The 16,489-nt window shown below is 48.0% G+C and overlaps 1 protein-coding gene across 4 annotated transcripts in view; it reads right to left on the reverse strand.

The window, feature by feature from the left end:
• Positions 1-16,489, reverse strand: part of LOC139055355 (urease accessory protein UreD-like) — a 91,705-nt gene that overhangs the window by 55,452 nt on the left and 19,764 nt on the right. For all 4 annotated transcript variants that reach the window (XR_011511700.1, XM_070532787.1, XM_070532788.1 and 1 more), the window contains exon 5: positions 5,500-5,699. Coding sequence is in view for 3 of the 4 variants with exons in the window: in XM_070532787.1 (XP_070388888.1) it covers positions 5,500-5,699 (200 nt within the window). In the remaining variant the exon portion in view is untranslated. The remainder of the gene's footprint in view (positions 1-5,499; positions 5,700-16,489) is intronic.

Raw genomic sequence — 16,489 nt, forward strand, 5'->3', positions numbered from 1 at the left:
CCGTGCAAGGGAGGAACGAGGGCAAGTAGCGCGCCGTCTTTCTCCATACCGTGCAAGGCTCCAGTCTGGGAGAGGTAGGGGAGACTTTCTACTCTGGCTGCGGCTGCGTATGGCGCGGCCGTGCAAGGGAGGAACGAGGGCAAGTAGCGCGCCGTCTTCCTCCATACCGTGCAAGGCTCCAGTCTGGGGGAGGTGGGTGAGACTTTCTACTCTGGCTGCGGCTGCGTATGGCGCGGCCGTGCAAGGGAGGAACGAGGGCAAGTAGCGCGCCGTCTTTCTCCATACCGTGCAAGGCTCCAGTCTGGGAGAGGTAGGGGAGACTTTCTACTCTGGCTGCGGCTGCGTATGGCGCGGCCGTGCAAGGGAGGAACGAGGGCAAGTAGCGCGCCGTCTTTCTCCATACCGTGCAAGGCTCCAGTCTGGGGAAGGTAGGGGAGACTTTCTACTCTGGCTGCGGCTGCGTATGGCGCGGCCGTGCACGGGAGGAACGAGGGCAAGTAGCGCGCCGTCTTCCTCCACCGCTTGCAAGGCTCCAGTCTGCGGGAGGTAGGGAAGACTTTCTACTCTGGCTGCGGCTGCGTATGGCGCGGCCGTGCACGGGAGGAACGAGGGCAAGTAGCGCGCCGTCTTCCTCCATCGCTTGCAAGGCTCCAGTCTGCGGGAGGTAGGGGAGACTTTCTACTCTGGCTGCGGCTGCGTATGGCGCGGCCGTGCACGGGAGGAACGAGGGCAAGTAGCGCGCCGTCTTCCTCCATCGCTTGCAAGGCTCCAGTCTGCGGGAGGTAGGGGAGACTTTCTACTCTGGCTGCGGCTGCGTATGGCGCGGCCGTGCAAGGGAGGAACGAGAACAAGTAGCGCGCCGTCTTCCTCCATCGCTTGCAAGGCTCCAGTCTGCGGGAGGTAGGGGAGACTTTCTACTCTGGCTGCGGCTGCGTATGGCGCGGCCGTGCAAGGGAGGAACGAGAACAAGTAGCGCGCCGTCTTCCTCCATCGCTTGCAAGGCTCCTGTCTGCGGGAGGTAGGGGAGACTTTCTACTCTGGCTGCGGCTGCGTATGGCGCGGCCGTGCACGGGAGGAACGAGGGCAAGTAGCGCGCCGTCTTCCTCCATCGCTTGCAAGGCTCCAGTCTGCGGGAGGTAGGGAAGACTTTCTACTCTGGCTGCGGCTGCGTATGGCGCGGCCGTGCACGGGAGGAACGAGGGCAAGTAGCGCGCCGTCTTCCTCCATCGCTTGCAAGGCTCCAGTCTGCGGGAGGTAGGGGAGACTTTCTACTCTGGCTGCGGCTGCGTATGGCGCGGCCGTGCACGGGAGGAACGAGGGCAAGTAGCGCGCCGTCTTCCTCCATCGCTTGCAAGGCTCCAGTCTGCGGGAGGTAGGGGAGACTTTCTACTCTGGCTGCGGCTGCGTATGGCGCGGCCGTGCAAGGGAGGAACGAGAACAAGTAGCGCGCCGTCTTCCTCCATCGCTTGCAAGGCTCCAGTCTGCGGGAGGTAGGGGAGACTTTCTACTCTGGCTGCGGCTGCGTATGGCGCGGCCGTGCACGGGAGGAACGAGGGCAAGTAGCGCGCCGTCTTCCTCCATCGCTTGCAAGGCTCCAGTCTGCGGGAGGTAGGGGAGACTTTCTACTCTGGCTGCGGCTGCGTATGGTGCGGCCGTGCAAGGGAGGAACGAGAACAAGTAGCGCGCCGTCTTCCTCCATCGCTTGCAAGGCTCCAGTCTGCGGGAGGTAGGGGAGACTTTCTACTCTGGCTGCGGCTGCGTATGGCGCGGCCGTGCAAGGGAGGAACGAGAACAAGTAGCGCGCCGTCTTCCTCCATCGCTTGCAAGGCTCCAGTCTGCGGGAGGTAGGGGAGACTTTCTTCTCTGGCTGCGGCTGCGTATGGCGCGGCCGCGCGGGCCCTACCTTGAAAGCAATCAAAAGGAACCTGCGACAGGGGCCGAGTCTTCTCGCCGCTTAGTTCGCGTTGAAGCCAGAGGCAGCATTAAGGTGAATTCGTTCGCTGCTGCTTTGCGCTCTGTATTGATAGCGACCGCCTTACGTGACAGACGGATGAACAGGCCGGTTTTTCTCATTGGGTAAGCATAGACATACTTACGCACTTCAAAGAATCGACAGTAGCACACGTCCCAGAAAAAAGCCACTTATTACATATCCACAGCATAGACCTTATTTCATGCTTCAGGATAATCGTTATTCGAAAGAAAACCCTGCACTAGCGGTTTCATTTTTTTATTACGAATCTGCAACCTTTACCTCACGTTATTTTATAAAGCAACCGAAAGTGACGGGACAGAAGTGACATGTTAGGGCTTTATTTTTTTTACTTTATGTTATTTCATGCAAGCACGCTAAATACAAGATTGCGTTGCAAGATTGTTCGTTGTGGAACGCACGGTTAAGTGGCTCCGTATCCTTTTTTCCTGCTTCTGAAAAAAATCTAAGCCGCAGAACACGTGAAACATGTGAGTATCAATGAGCGTTCTGCAGCTCTCCAATTGCCAACAACAACGCTTACCGGTAATTTGGTACAAATAAGCAAAGCCCGTGGCACTCAGGGCTATGTTTCTACGCCACTTAAATAAAAAAGTTTCTTACCAACATGCCCAAGTAAGTAATCTCTTCTGCAATACCGCACTCCACGATTGCACGCCCCGTGTACCGTACATTGAGTGCACACTGCAGAATTCCGTAGTTGGTCGAAATATTGCCTGTTGCAGATTACGTAATGCTATTCTTCAACTGTATTATTCAGTGAGGCGGGCATTACTAGCACGACGAATTGAAACACCTATCCAATAAATTAAAAAAGAATCTAAGTAATTTCCTAATTATTTATTTTACGGCTCATTCAATTTATGGATCGTAGCTGGTGAGGTTGCAAGTCGTATTCACACTGAATTTCGAAGTTTCCTCAATCACAAAACTTTCGCGATATGCGCACTCAAACACGCCCCAAAAATGCAGTGTTGTTCCACTTTTTAAAACAAAAACGCTCTTTTATGCCTTGAGGAGCAAAAATAACTGTAGAACGCGCATGCATTTTTGTCCGACATTTCGTCTAACACCACCTATATATACTGTGGCGAGGAAAGCATACGTCACCTTGAAGAAGACAAGTTCACTTATCTTAACGTTGGCTCCTGCTTTCACCTTGTTCTCGTTTTGCTCATCGTCTTGAATTTTCACCTCCCGCATTCCCCGTGTATTCATTGTGGGACATAATATTTCAAAACTGGTTCCAACCTGGAGGTTCATTTTTAGTGGATTCGCCTTGCAAACTCACCGGCTACAGTGCATACATTGGAATACGTGTCGTAAAATAAGTCATTAGAAACTTAGTTAGTGTTTTCTTTAATTATGTGAAAATGTGTTTTGACTTGCCTGCTCGTAATGTCCACCTCTTTGAATAATCCAGCTCAAGAATAAGAGTTACGCAATCTGCTACAGGCGATATCTAGAAATTCCGCAGAAGTTTAAGATGGTCACCCCGTATACGTCCTATAAAAGTAAGGCTAGGTCGAAAAAACGGAAAAATGAATTTTTAGGCTCGAAATTCCTATCAAGGCTCCAACATGGGAATATGCATTTATAGGCACAATAAAAGCGCCTCTAAATTTTTCTATACTGAGAGTTTCTGTTTAGCTGCTAAACAGGCATGATATGGACGCAAGGGAAAAAAATTTCATTTTGCCTAAGGTTCGGGGTTAAGTTACGCTGGACAAAATGAAACAACCTGACATTTACTTATCAAGACCTGCTTTCGAGCTATTCACCTCATTTTTGAAGAACGTAAGCGTGGCGCATGCAAGTAAAACACCGGAAAAATTATGTGAGTCTCATGGACTGTGAGAATCGATGTAAGCGGAGCTTTGCTGGCTGTTTGCATTAATTGACGGTAATTGTTGGTTTACGGTGAACGTTTAGGTTCTCAGCGTTTAGTGCAATACTAGAGTGGTGTCTTGACGTTAGGCCTTGCCTTGCGTGCACCAATGCTGTTTGTCGACATGAACAGAACACACAGCGAGACTTACCCACCGTAGTCACTCAGTGGCTATGGTGTTGGGCTGCTAATCACGAGGTAGCGGAATCGAATCCCGGCCACGGCGGCCACATTTTGATGGGGGCAAAAACACCCGCGTGCTTTGATTTAGGTGTACGCTAACGAACCCCAGGTGGTCCTCCACTACGGCGTACCTCGTAATCAGAAAGTGGTCTTGGCGCGTAAAGCCGCATAATTTATTTTAATTTAATTACCACAACGAGACTTGTTTGCTTGAGGCGTTGTTGTGCGCCATTGTTCCTAACCTTCGAGAAGGTCAGCACTTTGATTGCCTCACACGGTGAAACGCATCGGGGCATATGTGCTCCACAGTAATTAAATTATGGGGCATTATGTGCGAAGCCCACAATCTGAGGCACGCGGCAGTAGGGCGCTCCGTTTCAATTTTGATTCCCCGGGATTCTTTAGCGTGCGCCTAAGTCTCAGTACACAAATATTTTTGCATTTAGCCGACCTCAAAATGCGGCTGTCATGCTCGGGAGCGAACCCATGACCTCTAGAAACGCCATTGCTGCCACAGAGGTACTGCGGCGGGCACAGCAGTGCTGATTTCACGGCAGGTCGCTGAGGTCTACATGCTCTACGGAGCTTTAATGCGGCTTTGCGTCCACACGCCCTGCACCAATTATCAGCTTCGTAAATTTTCATCATGTTTATTTTTTTGAAGTAGTATAAATGTACTGTAGCATACCTTGGGGGGGGGGGGGGGGGTGGATATAAATTGATGCGATTCCTCCGCAACTGCTGCCATGTCTAGTATGAGAGTTTCCTTGTCTTTTTACGTCACACTTTCCCTTCTCCGCCCTCCCCGATTGGTGCTGGCTGCGAGCGAAGAGTGGTAAGGCTGCTATTCATTCGTTTCGTAACTGCGTCGGTTCTACCTATCGGATGCTTCCTCTCGCTACGTCCTCTCTAACATTCTACCTACCTCCCCTCCGGACTGTTGCACGTTGGCACAAAGGCAAGTGCTGCAGTTTCTTCAGTGGTGTTGCGGGGCGTCACGAGTAATTATAGCCGTCGAGGTGGTATTGTGGCGACACGATGAAAAGGTCCAAACGAGTTTCTCGCGTTGGCTTCCCTGTTTACCAGGCTCGTGCCATGCATACACACGCTCTGAACCCCCTCCAGACGTGACGTGCAAGACAGCGGCAGTAGCAGCAGGAGTAGTGGTAAATTCGAAGAATGAGACAAAGAAAGCTTCGCTTCAAGAACGACGAGACTGATGCAAACATTCCGCATTCAACGCGTCAGATCCTATCTGTCTTTCTGTCTGTCTCCTATCTGCATATCTATCCTATCTGTCTATGTGTCTATCTATCTACGTTTATTTTCATCGGACTCACAATAAGCTTCTACACGATTCCACTGCAAGCAACCAATAAGGCATTCCACACACGACAGTTTCATGAACCGCGACAAGTGTTGGGCGTTCTCTCACCGTACTGTTCGCGCCTCTCGAGCTGCGTGCAGATGCTAGCCGCCAGTGGTGCCAAGTAAGGACCCAGTAACACGCAGACGCCAGTGACATCGTAGGCGCCCATGGACTGCTGGAGAGGCAAGCCCGCGATGGTAGTCATGTCGACGGCTTCACGAAGAACCAGCTCGCTTTCCACGTGGACAGTGATCGTCGACGCCAGCCTTTGGTCATGCAGAGGAACAGCAAGCTTAGACAACACAGTACGGAAGTTCCATATAAAGGAAACCAGTTTCTCAGAGCCGACAAATTGCATTCAATACCACACAGTAGACTGAAATCATTGTTAGCATATGCGAGGTATTCCGCGATGGCCCCAAGGCCAATGGCATTATTTGTTATTGCTGCCTGAAAGCATGGCTCGTAGTCTTTCCGTGCGCGAGACGTAATGACGACGTGTTTGTAAACGAATCTTTCTTTGCCGGTCCTCCCAGGTTTCTTGTGGCTGCTGGCTGCTGATGGGTCGGTCATTCTCTCGGCGGATATAGTTGTGAATATTGTAACGCCGCACTGGAGGAGCGTGGGAGAGGAAGAAGAAGCGGCGCGAAGGTTTTGGGTGATCGGCTGTTTCAGACCGTCCCATGTCTTTTCTGCCCATTTCACTGTACATAAATACGTTCTACATCCGTAACAAGTGGTGGAAGTGCTGGGTACTGGACGTCCTGGACAACCCAGTCCTACAGATCTTGCAGAAGCAGACGCCTGGCTGGACTACCACCAGAGCCAACAAGCATTGCCGACGCCCAAGCACGCCGCTTAATGAACACCATCGAAGAAGGCATCGTTCAAGCCAGCCAGAGACGAAGGCAACCTAGCTACTAGACGCTGGAAACACGCATATCCTCAGGTATAGCAGATGAAGACGTGGATGACTGGCTGAGACACTACGAAAGAGTAAGTTGGCATAACGGGTGGAGTACGTCAGCGCAGCTTGTGAACGTTGCACTTTTTCTCGCCGGTACGGCTTTACTTTAGTTCGACAATCATGAACGTCTACTGACCACTTGGGAAACTTCTGTCCATAAATTGAAAGTCTGCTTTGGCGATTCGAATTGCAAAAACAAGGAAGCGGAACACACGCTTTCGTGCACAGCCCAATTGCCTGGTGAAACGTGTAAAACGTATACTGAAGAAATATTGGAGCTATGCGGAGTTGTAAACGCGAATATGCCGGATGAAGAAAAAGTAGGAAATCTGACAAAAAGCATCGCTGAAGACGTCTACAATTTTTTAATGGCGAAAGAAAACCTGAACACTCCTTCCGAATTCAGGCTGCAATCTCGCGCGTTGGAAGCTCTGAAGACCCGAAGGACCTTACCCAAGTTCGGGCGCTTGGACAACGTCACCACAGTTGCAAGTATGGACGCCGCTGCTTGCGATGACATCGCCTCCGTCGTGCGTTGATTGCTTCACGATGAGCTAGCACGACTTCAGAGAGTAGGTTCTGCTTATCAGTGCGCGTTTGACGAGTGCATTCCCGAACCACCATCCTGGTAGCTAGAACGTCGCATCGAGCGCCGACTGCCTTCTGAAGCACTACTCTTAAATAACACGTGTTTTCAATCTCTCCCGGCGAATTTCAGTCGCCGCCAGTCCTCAACAGTCCGTCGTGACAATACGGAGCCCTACCCAACACCACGACGTGTTCCTGCGGAATACCCGATGCGACGACATGCTCTCGCAGAATCATACCCGGCGCCACGCGTACCTGCTCCATTTAGCTTCAACCACGACCTACCCGTTTGCTACGCCTGCGGTTCCCGAGGACATATTGCGTACTTTTATCGCCGCCACCAGCAAAGAGCGCCACGTTTTTCGGCGTACGCAGATCATGTGCACGAAGACGCGCCCGCGCCATTTGGAGTCCATCGTTTGCGGAAACAGTGGTCGTACCTGCCTTACACGCCGCCGACGTACGTATGTACGCACGTACAGTCGCGGACAGAATATTATGGACCATGAAATCTAAGAAAAAGCGCAATATCTCCGCAACCTCACAACGCAATCTGGTATTTGCATTTTGGACCTCGACTAGAATATGCGAACAACGTTGTCGTGGGCAGTTTTACTGGTTACTGCTACAGGCTGCTCGGGAATTCAACGTTTTCGGAGATACTGTGGTCCATTTTATTCTATCCGCGACTGTACATGTGTGTGTGTGTGTGTGTGTGTGTACACACACACACGAAGCAAAGGCTCATAAATCGAAGGCTCATAAATGAAATTATGACACCCGTATCGACGAGAGCAGTAGTATTTACACCGTGTGTGTAAATACACGGAGTTTGTGTGTGTTTGTGTGTGTGTGTGTGTGTGTGTGTGTGTGTGTGTGTGTGTGTGTGTGTGTGTGTGTATGTGTGTGTGTGTGTTTGTGTGGGTGGGTGGGTGTGCGTGCGTGCGTGTGTACACACACGCACACACACACACGAAGCGAAGGCCCATAAATGAAATAGTGACATCCGTACCGACGAGAGCAGTAGTATTTACACACACGGTGTAAATACTACTGCTCTCGTCGATACGGGTGTCACTATTTCATTTATGAGCCTTCGCTTCAACGATCGCTTAGGGCAGAAAGTTATGTTCGCGTGGGATCGCAAAGAAACTTTCCGTGCCGTTGGAGGTGAAATGTTCCGCCCTGTTGGTCTTTGTTCGGTTTTGGTCGCAATCAGGGCACAGAGCTTTACAGCCGAGTTCACTGAATTGGTGCACGCCACTCATGATCGTATTTTAGGCATATATTTTCTACGTGAATGCAGCGCTACACTTCATTGCGGGACTGGAAGATTTTACTAAGGAACACGTTGCCAATGGCCATACTTGATGATCTGCAGACCGATCAATTTGGCGTCTTTTCGCTGTCTGAAGATGTGTTACTGCCTGGTCGGACAGCCATGTTTGTTCCCGCGAGTTCTTCACGTGTCCAGATGGGATCATGCAGCGCTCTTGTCCAGCCAGATCATAACAACACGATTAAGATGAATGTGTTGGTCCCTCGATCTCTTGTTCAAGCCATCGACGGGCGCGCTTTCTTGTGGATAGTAAACGCTTCTACGGAGCCTGTTACGCTGCCAGTCGAAATTAAATTGGCAAAATTTCAGGAGCAAGCCACAACTGATGTACGAACAGCTGTAGCGCCTTCAGGCATCAGTCGACGATTCCCCAACTATTCAGATCACTTGCAATGTATGATGAAGAAGTCGTTGCCCACAGATCCGAACGGGCTACGCCACTTGTGATTCGGGACGGCCTTTTTTACCACAAGAATTATTCAAACGACAGTACTCCAGCAGAACTGATAGTTGGGCGAGTTGGTACGAATTCATAGTAAAATATTTTGCGCGCACAATTGACAAGGGCACAGTGAAGGGAGACACACGAGCGCTGTGTCCTTGTCAATTGTGCGCGCAAAATATTTTACTATGAACGGTACTCCACTGCTACTCGTCGTCCCGAAATGCCTGCGGCTTGCTGTACTTCGGGCCATGCATGACGAACTGACCCGGTCACCTTGGATTCGCTCAAACACTCCATTGCTTCCGACAACGTTTATATTGGCCTCAATCGTGGAAGGCAACCAAGCAGTATGTTTCCTGCTGGGATGTCTGCCAACGTCATAAACAACCGACTACAGCTCCTGAAGGAACTCAGCAACCGGTTAGACCGCTGACTTCACCTTTTGAGAAAGTGGGTATAGATTTGCTCGGTCCCTTCCCCAAATCTTACTCTGGCTGCCGCTGGATAATCGTGTGCGTTGATTATGTAACAGGTTAATCAATGTCATCGCTAAAGTGATGGTTGACCTATGACCTATGTCATCGCTAAAGTGATGGTTGATGACCACCGTTCATGGAAGACTCAAGTTGTGCACGTCGCACGATTGAAATTATACCATCACCGCGCACTCTGACTTGCTTGGTGACCTTCGTCTGCCCCGGAGGAAAATGTAACGCTGCACTGGAGGAGCGCGAAAGACGAAGATGAAGCGGCGCGAGGGTATTGGGTGATCGGCTGTTTCAGACCGAACCATGTCTTCTCTACCAGCCTTCCTAAATGTCGTCGAGTACCTCGACTCATCGGGGCTCTCGGAAAGACTACAGGAAATTTCTACAAAGACGGATGGCCTAACGGCCATCCCACCATCTCGGGCTTCCTGATCCGCCACTACTTCGCTTCCATCTCTACGACCCTCTACTTTTCTCTCGCCTACCCTCTCTCTCTTTTAATCCCATCTCCTCCACCCTGCTGGCGCTGATCCGTGCTCCCGCATGGGTTGCAGAAAATAGTGCTATCCTTTCCTCCTTCCCCACAAGAACCACTTCTCTCTCTCTCTCTCTACCCTTTTCACTCTAAATAAATCCATTCTACATCCGTAACAATGTATATTTGGCGGTGTTGTTTCGCATGATTGGCTGGTACCCTATATAATACACACAAGCACGGGATATGTTGAAAACTGGGGCGGCCCTGGTGGCAGGTGATCTAACGTAAGCGCTGACGTGAGCTCGTAGACAAACAGGCCGGCATTGTCAGGTCGTCATCGTCATTCCGTCATCGTAATTACGTCGTCTTCATTTCATCGCCTTCATTCGTTCTGGTAATTCCTTCACTGCCAAGTCATCATCATCCTTCCACCGTTTTCCTTCAGCGATCGCTGCATTGAGGCTTCATTCTGTTATGCTGCATTTGGTTCTACAGACACATTACAAGAACATATTTCACATAGTTTGCTCTCAGCGTTTGCCTACCTTTCACGCAAAAAGCTGGTTTGGGAGACTCCATCACGGCGACCGCGCGCAGTGGCGTTCACTGTACGCATTCGGTAAAGAGATAGCGTCTGTAAACGATTCTGGGCTTCCAGTTTGCCCGAGAGTATTATTTTGACAGTAAAAGAACTTCCCTTTTTTTGATAGTACACACAGAAATGTCCAGGTTGGCTGCCGCGCGGTGTTTTTATTGTGCACATTAGGCCAAACCTGTAGGCAGCGCGCCGCGTGATCCCTTACACTACGCAAGCGAGGCGACTCCATAAGTTCTCGCCCCCAATAATATAATTTTTGGTCATATAAACTTTAAACACTCGCTTCCTAACTAAATTAACATTGGAATGTGAACCTGGCCACGTTTAACGCTAGAACGTTATCTAGTGAGGCGAGTCTACAAGTGCTATTGGAAGAATTAGAGAGCAGTAAATGGGATGTAATAAGGCTCAGCGAAGTTAGAAGGACAAAAGAACCGTATACTGTGCTAAAAAGCGGGCACGTCCTGTGCTACCGGGGCTTAGCAGAGAGACGACAACTCGGACTCGGATTCCTAAGAATATAGCTGCTAACATACAGGAATTCTATAGCATTAACGAGAGGGTGGCAGGCCTTGTTGTGAAACCTAATCAGAGGCACAAATTGAAGGTCGTAAATGTCTACGCCCCTACATACAGTCATAATGACCAGGAAGTCGAAAGCGAAAGCTTCTATGAAGACGTAGAATTGGCGATGGATAAAGCCAAAACAAAATACACTAAACTGATGGGCGACTTCAATGCTAGCGTAGGCAAGAAGCAGGCTGGAGACAAGTCAGTCGGTGAATATGGCATAGGCGCTAGGAATAGCAGGGAAGAGCTATTAGTAGAGTTTCCAGAACAGAATAATATGCGGATAATGAATATCTTCTTCCGCAAGCGGGATAGCCGAAAGTGGACGTGGAGGAGCCTGAATGGCGAGACTAGAAATGAAATAGACTTCATACTATGCACTAACCCTGCCATCATACAAGATGTGGACGTGCTCGGCAAGGCGCGCTACAGTGACCATAGGATAGTAAGAACTAGAATTAGCCTAGACGTGGGGAGGGAACGAAAGAAACTGGTACATGAGAAGCCGATCAATGAGTTGGCGGTAAGAGGGAAAATGGAGGAATTCCGGATCAAGCTACAGAACAGGTATTCGGCTTTACCTCAGGAAGAGCACCTTAGTGTTGAAGCAATGAACGACAATCTTATGGGCATCATTAAGGAGTGCGCAATAAAAGTTGGTGGTAACTTCGTTAGACAGGATACCGGTAAGCTATCGCAGGAGACGAAAGATCAGATCAAGAAACGCCAATGCGTAAAAGCCACTAACCCTACAGCTACAACATAACTCGCAGAACTTTCCAAGTTAATCAACAAGCGTAAGGCAGCTGACATAAGGAAGTATAATACGGATAGAATTGAACGTGCTCTCAGGAACGGAGGAATCCTAAAGGCAGTCAAGAGGAAACTAGGAATAGGCAAGAATCAGATGTATGCGTTAAGAGAGAAAGCCGGCAGTATCATTACTAATACGGATGAGATAGTTCACGTGGCTGAGGAGTTCTATAGAGATTTATATAGTACAAGTGGCACCCACGACGATAATGGAAGATAGAACGGTCTAGAGGAATTTGAAATCCCGCAAGTAACGCCGGAAGAAGTAAAGGAACCCTTGGGAGCTATGCAAAGGGGGAAGGCAGCTGGGGAGTATCAGGTAACAGCAGGTCTGTTGAAGGATGGCGCGCAGATTGTTCTAAAGAAACTGGCCACCCTGTATACGCAATGCCTCGTGACCTCGAGCGTACCGGAGCCTTGGAAGAACGCTAACATGAATAAAGAGAAAATCAGACATTTACCCGATCGTAGCAACTGCTACAAAGGAAACCCATACGGGTTCCTCGAAAGAAAAGTCTCATAGTTGAAGAAAAATTCCTCCTAGTCCGGGACTCGAACCCGAGACCACCGCCTTTCCCGGGCAGCCGATCTACCATCTGAGCTAACCAGGCGACTAGCAGATAGCAGGGCGAAGTCGAAGGGCAGATTTTCCCTTTATTCATTACTTGTCTCCACCTTGCGGGTTTCCGCAGAGCTACTATGTCAAACGCTAACATAATCGTAATTCATAAGAAAGGGGACGCCAAAAACTTGAGAAATTGTAGACCGATCAGCTTAGTGTCCGTTGCCTGCAAAGTATTTACTAAGCTATTCGCAAACAGAATCAGGAACACCTTAGACTTCTGTCAACCAAAGGACCAGGCACAGGATTCTGTAAAAGCTACTCAACAATAGACCATATTCACACTATCAATCAGCTGATAGATAAATGTGCGGAATACAAGCAACCCTTACATATAGCTTTCATTGGTTACGCGAAAGCGTTTGATTCAGTCGAAACCTCAGCAGTCATGGAGGCATTACGGAATCAGGGTGTAGACGAGCCGTATGTAAAAATACTGAAAGATATCTATAGCGGCTCCACAGCCACCGTAGCCCTCCATAAAGAAAGCAACAAAATCCCAATAAATAAAGGCGTCAGGCAGGGAAATACGATCTCTCCAATGCTATTCACAGCGTGTTTACAGGAGGCATTCAGAGACCTGGATTGGGAAGAGCTGGGGATAAGAGCTAATGGAGAATACCTTAGTAACTTGCGATTGGCTGATGATATTGCCTTGCTTAGTAACTCAGGAGACCAACTGCAATGCATGCTCACTGACCTGGAGAAGCAAAGCAGAAGAGTGGGTCTAAAAATTATTCTGCAGAAAACTAATTAATGTTTAACAGTCTCGGAAGAGAACAGCAGTTTACGATAGGTAGCGAGGCGCTGGAAGTCGTAAGGGAATACATCTACTTAGGGCAGGTAGTGACTGCGGATCGGGATCATGAGACAGAAATAATCAGAAGAATAAGAATGGGCTGGGGTGCGTTTGGCAGGCATTCTCAGATCATGAACAGCAGGTTGCCATTATCCCTCAAGAGAAAAGTGTATAACAGCTGCGTCTTAGCAGTACTCACATACGGAGCAGAACCTAGTGGCTTACGAAAAGGGTTCTATATAAATTGAGGACTACGCAACGAGCTATGGAAAGAAGAATGATGGGTGTAACTTTAAGGGACAAGAAAAGAGCAGATTGGGTTAGGGAACAAACGCGAGTTAGTAACATCTTAGTTGAAATCAAGAAAAAGAAATGGGCATGGGCAGGACATGTAATGAGGAGGGAAGATAACCGACGGTCATTAAGGGTTAGAGACTGGGTTCCAAGGGAAGGGAAGCGTAGCAGGGGACGGCAGAATGTTATGTGGGCGGATGAGATTAAGAAATTTGCAGGGACGGCATGGCCACAATTAGTACATCACCGGGGTTGTTGGAGAAATATGGGAGAGGCCTTTGCCCTGCAGTGGGCGTAACCAGGCTGATGATGGTGATGATGATGATGATGATATTATTATTATTATTATTATTATTATTATTATTATTATTATTATTATTATTATCCTTTCGCAAATACTGGAGAAATTTCTATTTGAACGCATGATGTCGTTCTTAAACAAATTTGCTGTCCTTTCGAACCGTCAATATGGTTTCATCCCAGGAAGGGGCACCATACATCTTCTGGAGGAATTTGCATACCGATTGTACGCAGCATTTGAGGAAAACTCTTTCTAGACCTCTTTCTAGACGTAAAGAAAGCTTTTGATACTGTTAACCATACTATTCTTTTAGAAAACCTGTACTTTCGAGGTCCCTTTTATGCCAATCTCAAGAATTTTTTGAGTGGTCGTTCTCAAATTGTTAGTTTAAACAACCAATCAGAATATAGTAGCAAGCTGCCTGTGAAGGCTGGTGTACCACAAGGATCCATTCTGTCCCCAATACTCTTTAATATATTTACAAATGACTTGAGCTTAATAACTTCCAAGTGTTCCATATTTCAGTACGCAGACGACACTGTTTTGCTCACAAGACATATAAAGTACGAGACTGCAGTTAATACGTTGCAGGAAAACGTGATGCATGTAATGAAATGGTTCACTGATAACGGAATTTCAGTTAACACACAGAAAACCAAAATAATATGTTTCAGAAATCCGCTAAAGACAGCCCTTATAGACAAACAAGTATTTTTACATGATCATGATTCTCTCTCTTGTTGTTGCGAACCCGTTGAATATGTAAATTCCTTCAAATACCTCGGGGTGATTTTCGATAGCAGTTTATCATGGCATGACCACTTGGCTTACGTTTGTACCAGGCTGCGGAAGGTTTCATGGTCACTCTTTATTATTAGATCTTTGGCTCCAATGTATGTAAAGAAAACTGCAATTTATGCACTTGCGTATAGTGTTCTTCGATACGGAATTACCTTATTTGCGTCATGTCCTTCCCGTTGGCATTGCCGAATTGATAGCATCTTAAAGAACATGTCAAAGAACAATGCATATAATTGTCATATCCCTTCCGGGGCCGACATTTTCAGCTCCTTACGTCTTCCTTCATTCCATTCTCTTTTTGTACAAACAGTTGTTCATCGCCACTTTTGGAATTCAGAATTTTTAATTAAATATGATCCTAACCGGAAGTTGCGAAATACCATTCGATATTTGTACCACGGAGTGTAACAAGGTATGGAAAGGCAAGACGGTGTGCTTATGTGCCGGACATTTTTAATGGGCTACCAGAAGAACTTTTTGCTGTAAACTCTATGCGGAACCTAAAAACTCATTTGAAAACATTGAGTTGATTCTTGTATTCTTTTACAGTTGGTGCTTAGATGTATGAGATTATGTATTTTAAGCTTTGTTTTCTTGGAGTTAGTACGGATGTCCTTGATACTGGGGCCCTATAACGTAAAACTATTCCAATATGTTTTTATTCCAATCTCCTGACGTCAAATTTGCGTAACCACGAAAGCAAGCACCGGGCGGTCACTCACACGGTTGTCTGAACTACCAATCAAACGCTGTCCTCGTTCATAGGAGGTCAGTTTTGATTGCTTGATAAACGAATAACATTGCCTACACTGAGCGGCTTGTCGTATCTAATTGGCTGACAAGAGGCGAGGAAAACGCTCAAGTGGAGAGGGATTCGATGGGGCCGAGCCACTGCACTGAAAGTCGATAACTGGATGAAGAGGGTGGTGTCGTCGTCTACGATTGGTCGGCATTCCCTTACTTAGCTTGCGGTGGCTGGTCGAAATTCGCGGCGGCATGCAACGGAAGCTCAAGAATGACTCTAAAACAGATCCTCAGCAAAAAATATTTGGCAGAATGAGGGGGTAAACGTGCCGAAAGTGCTCGAGAACGTTACACGGCCACGCAAGAAGTTTTATTATACGCAAATACACCCAGCTCTCTGGCATGTGCGAGTAGCCAGCGTCTGAGCGATCGGTGGCAGCCATCTTCTATTCCTTTCGGAACGGGGCAGCCTGCGGCTATTCCGAAGAAAATTCAGTTTTGTTCGGCATATTAATGCATCTTTATCGCGTACACGTCACTTTGACGCGGTGAGTTCTTGCGGTTTTGTGACGTCGCGTGACAGGCAGGTGAAGTGGGTGCTGCCCGAAAACTTTTTTCCAATAGCCGAGGGCTAATGGCGAAAAGGGGTCGAATCAGAAATAATTGTTTTTATTTTTTCTGTCAAATTATGAATAATCAGTGTATACACGCCATATCTGATGGGGAGGTATCGCGGTTTTCGTGACGTCGAGTGACAGACAGGTGAAGTGGGGGTGGTCGAAAACAGTTTTTGACCAATTGTGGAGGGCTGATAGCAGAATTGGAATAGAAAAGTTTGGAATAGTTTTATGTTATAGCGCCCCTGGTTTTGTGATTGCCTTGTTTTTCTATTTTTTCAGCTGAACCTATTGTTCCTTTCAATGTTCTGCATGTTGTTGCCATTTTGTAACCTCTGCCGTTAACTGCAGGGCCCAGTCCTTCAAGCCTCCTGTTGGCTTTGACGGGCCTGAACCTCTCTGTATGCTCTACAAAGTGGCAATAAATGTTATTATTATTATTATTATTATTATTATTATTATTATTATTATTATTATTATTATTATTATTATTATTATTATTATTATTATTATTGTGATGGGAGGAGCGCGCCGCGGGATCCCTTATACTACGCAAGGGAGGCGCTTCCGACAGGTGGCGACTCCATAAGTC

Source organism: Dermacentor albipictus, chromosome 2, assembly GCF_038994185.2.
Source record: "Dermacentor albipictus isolate Rhodes 1998 colony chromosome 2, USDA_Dalb.pri_finalv2, whole genome shotgun sequence".
Classification (NCBI taxonomy): Eukaryota; Metazoa; Arthropoda; class Arachnida; order Ixodida; family Ixodidae; genus Dermacentor; species Dermacentor albipictus.